Source organism: Lipotes vexillifer, unplaced genomic scaffold, assembly GCF_000442215.2.
Source record: "Lipotes vexillifer unplaced genomic scaffold, Lipotes_vexillifer_v1.1 scaffold98, whole genome shotgun sequence".
Lineage (NCBI taxonomy): Eukaryota > Metazoa > Chordata > Mammalia > Artiodactyla > Lipotidae > Lipotes > Lipotes vexillifer.
In genome coordinates, this window is record NW_006799611.1 from 1582354 (window position 1) to 1593764 (window position 11411).

At 55.3% G+C, this 11411-nt stretch overlaps 1 protein-coding gene across 1 annotated transcript in view; it reads right to left on the reverse strand.

The window, feature by feature from the left end:
- NIBAN2 (niban apoptosis regulator 2) overlaps nucleotides 1-7402 on the reverse strand; it is a 51805-nt gene extending 44403 nt beyond the window's left edge. The window contains exon 1 of the mRNA XM_007471729.1: nucleotides 7127-7402. Within this exon, the coding sequence (XP_007471791.1) occupies nucleotides 7127-7181 (55 nt within the window). The 5' untranslated portion in view covers nucleotides 7182-7402. The remainder of the gene's footprint in view (nucleotides 1-7126) is intronic.
- Nucleotides 7403-11411: the final 4009 nt, after the last annotated feature.

Consider the following 11411-nt stretch of genomic DNA (forward strand, 5'->3'; position numbering starts at 1 on the left):
CCCCCCCCCCCCCCGCCCCGAGAACACTCCTTACCCTGAAGTGGGACAGCCAGCCAGGCAGCACCACGTGGGCAGGGGCTGTGTCAGAGTTCGGGTATCAGCGTGTCCCTGGTGTCTAGCACAGTGCCTGGCACACAGTAGGAGCTCAGTAACTATTGACTGAATGAATAAAAGAATGACCAAGTGTGCCTGGGGCAAGAGCTCATCACATGCCTGTGGCTCTCACAGGCATGCAGACAGCGACCCTCGCCCTCAACTTCTTACATCACAGGCATGCAGACGCGACCCTCTCCCTCAGCATCTTACATCCACACCCACCCAGCCCTGCCTTTAGAAGGTACCTAAGACCACTAGGAAAAGGTTTTCAGAGACAGAGAACTCCCATAAGTAGATACTGGTCTTAGGGGGTCACAGATGGGAAGAAAAGGCACAGAGAGGCATAGCCATTGGTTCAGAGTCACACAGCAAACAGTCAACAGGACCAGGCTCGAGACCCAGATCAAGCAAATAATTCTGGACACGTGGCCAGGCAAGGGTGTGTGTGTTCCTGTCTGTCTCTTGCCCCTTCATTCCTGGGCCCTGCCCAACATCGGACACAGAGTAGGTAATGCTATTGACTGACTCTCCTGTGTGACCACAGCCCGTCTCACCACCCTCCAGGTGCCTGCTGACCGCTGCAGATGTCCAGGGCCACAGGCTGGTGCTCCTCAACCTGGGGCATGCCAACTTCCTGGAACACATGGCAGGGGTCTGGGTGCCTGCGGCTACAGGACAGACCTGGCCCATCTCCCTCCAGGTAGTGTCCTGGAGCTACCACGTGCTGTGTTCTCACCACTCACCAGCCCCGTGCTGCACCGTGCAGGGGCTGTCACTCTTGATTCTATGCCCTGAGAAGCCAGCACTCTCATCCTCTTTAACGGAAGGAAGACACTGAGGCTCAGAGAGGGTGGCCAACCTGTCCCCAAACACCATCGAGTGGCAAAGCTCGGACTCGCACCCAAGCAGTATGAACGCACAGCCTTGCCCAGACCTCTGGACTCCCTGCTTCCTTCTAACTTACCATCCACTGTGTCACCAGGCTGGTCCCTTCACCTCTGTGGGCCAGAGGTAGCACATCTCCAAACTGAGATGGTTCCCAGGGGTGGAACCAGGTGCCCTGGAGGGATGGGCACTTCCTGTTCTTCCAGTTTTAAAATGTGGGAGATCAGAAGATTGCAGTGTTCCATGACTCAGGCCCTAAGATTCTACCAGAAGAGGGGCGTGGCTCTGCTCCACCCTCGAGGGTTTTAAACTTAGGCATCTGCCTTCCTGTTTCCTTCAAACTCTGCCCACAGCACCTGCAACAGAAAACCCTTCTTCCTCAGGCAGGGAAGTCGGTGGGGGTGGGGCAGGGGAAGGAAAAGCAGCTCAGGAATTTCTGTGACCGACCCGCAGGAGGATGCTACGAGGAGACCAGGGCTGGAGTGAGTCTTGAGCTCTGCCTGCGGAGGAGGGGGCGCCGGCAGGAGGGCAGGACTGGCCAAAGGCAGACTTGAGTCCAGCCGAGTAAAGACGGGAGGACAGATGTGTGCAACCCAGTGCCTGACACATGACACTGTTCCCACTCGGCCCCTGCCACTAACCTGCTCTGCCCCCACGCCCCTAACCAAGGCCTGTAAAATGCTGGGGAGGGAGGTGGAGGGTGCAGATGCAAAGAAACAAAGGAAGACTTGGCACCCAGTAAGTGCTCGGTTAAGCAATGGCTAACCTTACAGGTTCAGAGCCGGGGGCAGTGCACTCCATCAACTACCATCCTCAGGCAGGAGACAAATCAGTGGACTCCCTGCAGGCTGCAGGCTGGGGAAGCGGCAGGACCTACGTGGTCACGCCCAGACGCCATGGGCATCAGTCCGTGTCCCCAGCTCACCGGCAGCTCCTTTGAGCACGCTCCCAAGGAAAGATGCTCAGAGGTGTCCGGGCCTCCCAGGAACAGGCCTCCCTTGAAACGCCCAGGTTGGTGGAAGCAGGCTGGGGGGTGGGGAGGAGGCATAGGGCAAGAGGATGAGTCTGTCTTCAGCAGGGAAGCTGACCAGAGCGAGAAAGGAAACAAACACAGTGACTCAGTTTGCCCCTGAAAACCACCTATTTGGTCACAGTGGAGCATGGCAATGTCCTACATTAGGGGAAAGGCTAAGAAAAACGTCTGCATGGATGGCCTCAGGTGGAACAGATGTAGCTTTGGAGGACGCTTCCAGGGAGGGTCTAATGACCTGGGAGCGATGTTTACTATGAATCGTAAACGTACAAGGAGCGAGGCACAAACTGAGTCATGGTCTCAGCAACGTGTCATAAACACAGAAGGGAAATACCACGAAAGAATAAAGTTATTGCAGGATGGTGGTGAGTGACTCCTAATTTTGTCTCTAACCCTCGTTCCTCAGGCGGCAGGAAGGGAGGCCCATGGCCCAGTTTGGGTTTAGAAAGATCTCTTTGGCAGCGCGTGCGGGAAGGATGGAGGGGTGAGATGGGAGGCAGCTCTGAGCAGGCGACGCCGGAGCTCAGGCCCCAGCAGTGGGAAAGGAACAGAAAAGTGGAGGCTGGATGGAGGGGGAGGGCAGGGTCAACGCCAACAAAAGCACGTTATGTAAGACGACACAAGAGCAGGGCAGAATCCCCAGACGCTTTACCCCCAGGGGCTGACCCAGACCTTGGCTAAGGGCAGCAGCGAAGGGGGGTGGTGGTGGAGCACTGCTTCCGGCCAGCCTGGGCTCCCTGAAAAGCCCACGGCTGCATCCAGGAAGCCACGCACCTGGGTGGGGGGGTGGTCAAATGCAGAACCCCTCCACCCCTAAACTCCTGGGACCTTCAACCACTGCCCGAATGAGGAAAGGCAGTTTTTTAAAATCAACCTGGAGGAAAGATATTAATTATTCTGTTCAATAAATTAAAAAGATACCCCCTTTCTCATATCTGATTGTCAAAAGGGGTGAGAATACTTGGTACTGAACTACCACATGCTGTCAGGAGGGAGTGTCAAACGTTTACAGCCTTTTCAGAGGCTCTGTGTCAACACATCAAAACGTGACCCAGGAGTTCCATTTTGAGGCCGCTCTGACACCAGAACCTGGTGCAGGATATGTGCAAGGAGGTTCGGGCAGCACCATGATTACTAGCAAAACACTGGACACACCCCAACGTCGGTTAACAGGGATCTGGGTAACCTTGCCACGCACAGAAAAGAAACCCACCCACAGAAGAAGGCAGACTCACGCATTCTGACATGGAAGGGTATCCACAATATACTGAGTGAAACAAGTCAAACCACAGAAACATATAATTGGACCTCTTTTTATAAACAGAGTTAAATGTGTATGTACACAGATGGGCGTTTGGAAACAGTGACACACCAATCTTGAGGGGTTTCTTCTGGGCAGTGGGATTGAAGGGAGGGAAGATGGAAGAGCTCTGCTTTTTTCATTTTCCACTCCCACAGTGCTTGCGTGTGTGTTACTTTTGCAATCAGACGACATTTAGCAGTGCTGCCTAGAGTTGGGAAGGACTGAGGGGGAAGCGGGGGTGACTACTAATGGGTGGAGAGTTTCTCTGATGGGTGACGTAATCTTCTAAAATCGATCGTGGGGAAGGTTGCACGACTGTGTGAATATACAAAAAAACCACTGAATGGTACACTTTAAGTGGGTGAATTGGCTGGCAGGTGAATTGCGTTTCAATAAAGCTGCTATTTAAAAAAAGAATTAGCAAGGGGCAAGGTGAGGCCGGCAGAAGGGAGGAGCACAGGCCCTGGTAAACTTCTGCACGAGCGCTCTCGGATAATAAACCTTAAGGGCACTGTGTGTACGTGTGTGTGCCGGGGGGGCGGTTCCTTGGCCCCCACAATTTCATCTTGATCAACAGAATTCCTGGAGCAATGATTGAGTCTTTCAAGTCCATCCTTGAGGCACAGCCCCCATCCCCCTGACCCACACCAAGCAGGGCCAAGTTTCCTGCCAAGGGCACGGCACCCAGCCCCTACTTGCATACCTCGAGCAACAGTGAGCTCACTCCCTCACCTGCTCCATCTTGGTTTATGTGGCTCAGACCATATGCAAAGAACCCCTCTTACAGCACTGATAGAAGCCAGTGGGCACTTCCACTCTTGTTCTTGTCCTGGCCTCTGCGCCAAGTAGAAGGTGTGAGTTGGCCTAACCCTACCCCCCACTTCTCCACGTCTTAGTTCTTTCCTTGTCATATGGGTCCTCCCCTCACTGCTCTCTGGACCCACTCCAGATAGCCCACATCCATCTCACACATATGCCAATACAGAAGGTAATCAGGGTTTCTAAAAACCCAGGTGGATTCTTGCAGCATCAACCCTGACCCCAGGGACTGGACAAACCTCAGAGAAACAGGACCTAAACCACAGCTACAGTTGCTTGCTTCAAACTCCAAACACCTGGCCGCTCTCAAGAACAATCTCAATAATAATGGCAGCTGTTTGCTAAGTACTTACTATGCCCCAAGCACTGGGCCAAGTTTCTGACCAGCATTATCTCATTATTCCCATTCTACAGATAAGAACACTGAGATTCAGATGCTGGCTCAAGGTCATGGCAGCTAACATGCTGTGGAGTCAATGTTGGGGCCTTGAGCTGGCTCAAATCTGAGGAGATTTGTGGGGAAACTTTGGGATGGTTATAGGCCCTCAGAGCTGGAAGGGACTATGGCCCGCAGGGAAGACACCCTTTCAGTCACAGTGAGAAACAGACTGGAGAGAGTTAAGTAAGCGGCTGCCTGAGGTTACACAGGCCTCCTGGCTCCCAGGCCAGGGTTCCTCCTCCACACAAACTCCCTCATGCAAGAAGGAAGAGGATCATCCTGCCACTATAGCCCCACGGGGCCGCTGGTGTGAGAACAAGCCCCTGCTTGCCAGGAGCTTTGAAATCCCAGGATGAAAGACGCCGGGATGGCAAAACAGCACCATGGGCAGAAGCGCGGCTGACCCCTGCCAGGACTTGCAGGCTGGCACTCACCTGCTCACCTCCTCAAGGCAGGTGCAAATCCCGGCAAGCCACTGGCCAAGCCACAGAACCCGACCAGGAACAGGCCTCAGAGCTCAGAGCACAGCTGACTTCTCTATGGGGCGGAATTTTAATTGTCCTGCAGGAAAGTGCTGGCTGCTCTAGCTGCTCTGTGGGTGGGGTGAGGACGATGCGAGGATCACTGGAGGTGGCAAAGCACGCCCCCATTCCCCACAACAGAGATTTCCGAGGCAGCTCCCTTCAGTGGGAGGCGGCTGGAGGCTCGCTGGTTTCCTCCCCTCCCACTGGTACTGCAGGAGCCCCCTCAGGTGAGTCTGGACCAGGAATTTGAGGCATTTAAGGAGGGTTATTAATAGCACTGAAGTGTTGAGAAGAAAGAGGCCAGCAGGCTCTGAGTGCGCACAGCCCTCTTCCACCAAGCCTGGCATCCACAAAACAAACCCAGCCCTGTCCAGGTGAGGACACTTCACCTTCTGTGGCCTCAGTCTCCTCTCCTGTGAAGTGGCAGTTCTCAGCCCAGGAGGCGGGAAGAGGGGGAGAGCCAGAGCTGGGTGTGGAGGGAGGAAAAACCCCACCAAAGAAGGCGCAGCACACCCCAACCAGGTCGGGTGAGGGGCCCCAACAGGAGGTCGTGAATGGATGGACTGTTACAGAGGCCCAGGAGGCTGCCACCAACAGGGAGGGGACAGGAAGACTCCGCCCAGGCCTTCCTCCTCCCAGAGTCCAGGCCTGTCCTACAAGCAAGTATTCCAGGACTTAACCCCCTGCTGGTCTGACGCTGGAGAGGGTCTGACTCATTTCTTCATCACCCTCACCACTGGGCCCGGGCCCAGGCCAGGCACAAAGGGGGATCTCAGGCCGTGAGCCCAGGACCGCAGTCACAGGACAAACCTTTGTGCCCAGCTGGGGTGGGAACCCGGCGTTAAGGGACCCCTGGTTCCTGTTCTCCAGGGGTCTGAGTGGCAGAACACAGCTTCTAAAACTCTAGAGGACTGCAGGACACATCAAGATAAGTGTAGGCGGACACCGTGCTCTGGGTCCACCAGACAGAGAAAGGCAGATTCAGCCAAGAGGAATGGCCTCCTCTTTCCATAGGCTTCCCCCTCCATCCTACATGGACCAGCATCCCATGCACTGGGGTCTCCTCTATGCCAGGCTGTGCTAAGCAAGCTATGTGAATTAGCTCACTTAAGCCTATTAATAAGAAAGAAATCATTCACCCCATTTCAAAGAGGAGAAAACTGTGAGGGGCCAGGACATTAGGAGACTTGTCCAAGATCTCATGGCTGGGAAACAGATGCTGGGGTTCCACCCAGGCAGCCTCACGCAGAACTGAATTTCCCAGACAGCCAGAGGGTCTCACCCTCTCTCTCCACTCTCTGAGTTTTGGGGAGGAGGAACCCAGGACCCTGCTGCAGTCCCTGGGTTTCCCCAGGGAGCGGGGAGGGGGCAGCTGCCCTTCTGAGAAGTGGCCACTGTGCAGAAGTGGCTGAAGGAGGGGGCTGAGGAGGCTGGGCTCCGGCCCTGACCAGCCCCCTAAACAAGCTGCCAGCAGAAGCACCCTGCTGTGCCGGAGTCCAAGGACAGGGATTCTAACCCACCGCTCCTGTGTATCTCATCTATCCTAAGCTCACTCCCCAGGCTCAGTCTCAGGCCTTGATGGGCCAATCCCCTGGAAGCCTCGGCCACGTGTACTGGGTCTGGGGCCAGGGCGAGCGGTGGACTGGGACAGCTAGGGAAGGTCAGGACACGCTGGCCAAGTGGGCCTGGACCGCTTCCGGGCGGGAATACGCAAGGTTAAGGGGAGGCTGCGACCCCTCCCATAGCTCGACTGCGGTAGTGTTTTGGGGGATCCGACGAGACCTGGCTCCAAGGGGTGGGTGGGAGTTCGAGCCCCCCGGGAGGGGGAAGGGCGGCCTCAGAAGGGGCCGGGAAGGGGCGCTCAGACGTAGAAGAAACAAGCTTGGACAACAGTCTTGGTCCCCCAGCCACTCCCGCCCTGCCCGGGGCCTGACTCTCCCGAGACCCCGGCAGGCTGGCCGGGATGGGGGCGTGGCCGGGGGCTCCCCACCGGACCCCCTGCGCGCGCTGCGCTGCGCTGGACTCACCTGCGATGTGCTGGCGCCTGGCGTCGTCCAGGTGCGTGGACAGCACGTCCCCCATGGTGAGTAAGAGCCGCGGCCCGATTCGGCCGCCGCCTGCCGCTGCCCGCGCTGCTCAGACGGGCGCCACTGGCGCCATGGAGCCGGCCAGCCCTGCTCCCGCCGCTCCTGCCGCCCCTGGCTGCGGCCTCGCCCGGCTCGCGCTTCGGCTCTAGCAGCGTCAGTCCGCGGACCGCCTCCGCCGCGCGCCCCAGCCCGTGGCCCAGCAGCCCTACCGCGCCCGCCCCGCCCGCCAGGCCACGTCCCATGAAGGCTGGCCCCTCCCCAAGGCTTTGGAAGAAAAGGCCCAGGCACGGTTAGTCTGAATCCTCCCAGGTCTGGAACACTGCTAGGCACAGATGGCGGTGGCTGGCAGGCTGGCGGGCTGGCTGGCTGGCTGGCGGGCGGGGCAGGGGGCCGGGGATGCCGGGACCGCCCGCAAGACGGAAACAAAGAGAAGGTCGGAGAAAGGGAGACCGAGGAGAGACGCAGAGGGAGGCGCACCGGACCGTGATCAAAACGAAGAAAGAGATGGGGCTGGGGGGGGCATCGGAAAGAACGGGAGTGCCTGGGGGGCTCCTGCCTGAGTGTCACCCCCTCCCCGACCCGCTTGGGAAGAGAATCACGCCGAGGAGGACGTAGGGGACCGGTAGGCGACGCCTAGGCGCACTCCTCCCGCCCCTGCTCCCCTGCCCCCAGCCCCGCCCGCCGCCGCCAGCCCTCGGGAAGTTCCCTGGCCTTGATCCGACCTGCCCCAGAAGGTGTGCCCTCCTGTCTTGCACAATAGTGCAGGGAAAAGGGAGGTGGCAGGCAAGGCTCCGGCCCAAAGGCACCCCTGGTCCCAGTGCCAGGCGGACATTCCTCAGGCTCGGCATATGGGTACTTCAGTTGGGAAGTGGTTTGTGAGACAGGGCAAGTCAGAAATAGAAAAAAAAAAAAAGTACTTTACAGTTTGTAAAAGACTCAGATTCAAAACCCACGGACCAGCATGGACTTTGGGTACCGGGCCTGCAGGGCTGGGCATTGACTGGGTCACGTGTAGCAGGGGAATGTGTTTCAATTCTACCCACACTGTCCCCCAAGCCGGTAGGGGAGACAGGTTAACCCCTGGGATCCCCAAATCACGGACTCGGGTAGCAGAGGTCCTCCTTTGGCCGCTGATGCTCAGACCTGTACTGCATAGCAAGCGTCACCCAGTTTCTGCTTGCTTACTCCAGTGACTGAGTACTTAACTTGTCAGCGTGCCCCACCCTGTAGTTGGACAGCTCTTACTGTAAGTGTGACATACGCAGAACATGATGATAATAAAAATTAACTTTACTGAGCACGGGTGCTTCAGTCCTGTCAACGCCACAGAAGGTAAGTTTGAAGTTGACTAATGTGATCTAGGCCAGTGGCCTGTTAGGAACCGGGCCACACAGCAGGAGGTGAGCGGCAGGGGAGCGAACGAAGCTTCATCTGCTGCTCCCCGTCACTCTGCCATTACCACCTGAACCATCGCACCACCCTGCCAAGTCTGTGGAAAAATTGTCTTCCACGAAACCAGTCCCTGGTGCCAAAAATGTTGGGGACCTCTGATCTAGGCACTCTTCATGCATTCAGTGATAAATGCCTGCTTGCTAGGCCCTCTGCAAGATGCTGGGGATGAAAAGAGAGGATGCAAGTTGTCCTACCTGCTCTGGGACCCACGACAAGTGGCATTATTGTGAACCTCAGTTTCCTCATCCGTCAACTGAGGATAATGATGCTTTGTTGTGAGGATTAAATGAGATAGCAGAGTGATTAGCACAGCACCTGGCACACGATGGGTCATCTCAGTAGACAGAACCCACCATTCTACTATTCATTACAGTCCCTGCCCTCGAGAGCATAGAGAAACTGGAGGAAGGAACAGAACATTCTGTCTTGAGGAAAATCACAGAAGGAGTAGTGCCAGAACTACGAGTTGGAAAAACCAGAATTTTGACAGCAGATACTGAGGAACAGCATTCCAGGGAGTGGGGAAAGCACAGGCAGAGGCACAGGCTTTGAAGAGCAGAATGTATTCACGCAGCAGAGAAGTTGAAGTCCAGCTGGCAGAGATTGTTAGTTTCCTTCTACAGAGACAGAAACTGAGGCCCAGAGAGGGAAAGTGACTTGCCAAAGTCACACAGCAAGGTGGAGGCAGAACCCAGCCAGAGGCCAAGTCTGCTGACACCCAGCGTCTGGTTCTCTTTGAGCCACCAGTGGTGCCGCTAGCCTTATTTCCTTTTTCCCTGGCCCAAACTATAGGGACTGGAAAGGCCTGCTCTGCTCTGGGAGGTGGGTAGATGGAGGTAGCTGACATCTGAACACCGCAGGGCATCTCCTCAGCTGGCCTGGAGGCCTGGGCCATTTGGGGTAGAGGTGGGGCCACAAGCCAGCCTTTTGCCAGGCTCCATGGTGCACACAGGCCTGTGAGCCTGGAGCACCCACACACTTCCCAGCGTGCCAGGCCCCTAGCCCAGAGGGCTCTCCCTCTTGGCTTTGAAGACCCTCTGTCACATGTCACCACCTAGCCCTTCTGAGCACCCATGGCCTCACATGTGAGACAAACAAGATCGTAGTAGTGGAAAGGCATTGTAAACATGTGAATAGCTCTCCCCAGACCTTAGGGCCAGTCCTCTCTAATTCAAGATTAGTTCAATTCACACACACAGAAATGTAGCAGAGGGTAGAGGGGAATTGACCGCAAAAAAACTCAGGGCTAAAATTTTGAGATGAATGGAAATGATCTTTGCCTTGACGGTTACACAGGTGTACATATTTGTCAAAACTCATCAAACTCTACGACATAAAGGGGGTGCATTTGATTGTATGTAAATTCTACTTCAATAAAGTTGATTTAAAAATGAAAAACAGGGGGGCTTCCCTGGTGGCGCAGTGGCTGAGAATCTGCCTGCTAATGCAGGGGACACGGGTTCGAGCCCTGGTTTGGGAAGATCCCACATGCCACGGAGCAAGTAGGCCCGTGAGCCACAATTACTGAGCCTGCGCATCTGGAGCCTGTGCTCCACAACAAGAGAGGCCACGAGGCCGCGATAGTGAGAGGCCCGCGCACGGCGATGAAGAGTGGCCCCCGCTTGCCACAACTAGAGGAAGCCCTCGCACAGAAACAAAAGACCGAACACAGCCAAAAATAAATTAATTAATTAATAAACTCCTACCCCCAACATCTTCTTTAAAAAAAAAAAAGAAAAACAGGGACTTCCCTGGTGGTGATGCAGTGGTTGGGAGTCCGCCTGCCAATGCAGGGGACATGGGTACAAGCCCTGGTCCGGGAAGGTCCCACATGCCACAGAGCAACTAAGCCCGTGCACCACAACTACTGAAGCCCATGAGCCACAACTACTGAAGCCCGCGCGCCTAGAGCCAGTGCTCCACAACAAGAGAAGCCTGCGCACCGCACCGAAGAGTAGCCCCCGCTCGCTGCAACTAGAGAAAGCCCGCACGCAGCAACAAAGACCCAACGCAGCCAAAACATAAATAAATAAAAATTTTTTAAAATAATAAAAACATAAAAATGAAAAACAGAGTTCCCTGGTGCCCTAGTGGTTAGGATTCCGGGCTTTCACTGCCTGTGGCCCTGGTCGAGGAACTGAGATACCGCAAGCTGCACAGCAGGGCCAAAAAAATTAAATAAATTTTAAAAATAAAAATGAAAAACAAATATACGGAGCACCTGCTATGTCAGGCGCTATTGTAGGTGTTGGGGGTACATCAGTAAACAAGATAGTTAAGATCCCTGTGCTCACAGAGCTGGAGGGAGAAAGATAATAAACAAATAAGATGGCTTCAGGGAGTGCTAAGCATTAAGATGATATAATAGGACCAGGGGATGGAGTGACAGGTGTGGGGAGTGCCACCTAGGAAGGTGATCTGGGAGGGCCTCTCAGAGGAGGTGACACTTTGAGACCTGATTGGCAAGAAGTCTCTGTGAAGACCCAGGTATAGCTACCATTTATGGAGTGGGTACCACATCCAGGTATCACGCCAGACGTTCCCCGCCTCATCTCACAGGGTCCTCGCAACTACTTTGTTGGAAGAATCACCAACTGTGAGGATTTTTAAAAGGTGGTATTCCATTGTATGCACTTAGCAATCCTTATTTAAACAATAGATAGATAGGTGGGCATGGAGAGGTCATGCCAGGTAAAGGTGACAGTGTGAGAAAAGGCAACGGTGACGAGTCCTTATGGGCCCCAGGGCCTGAGGGCTATTCCCAGACTCCTGC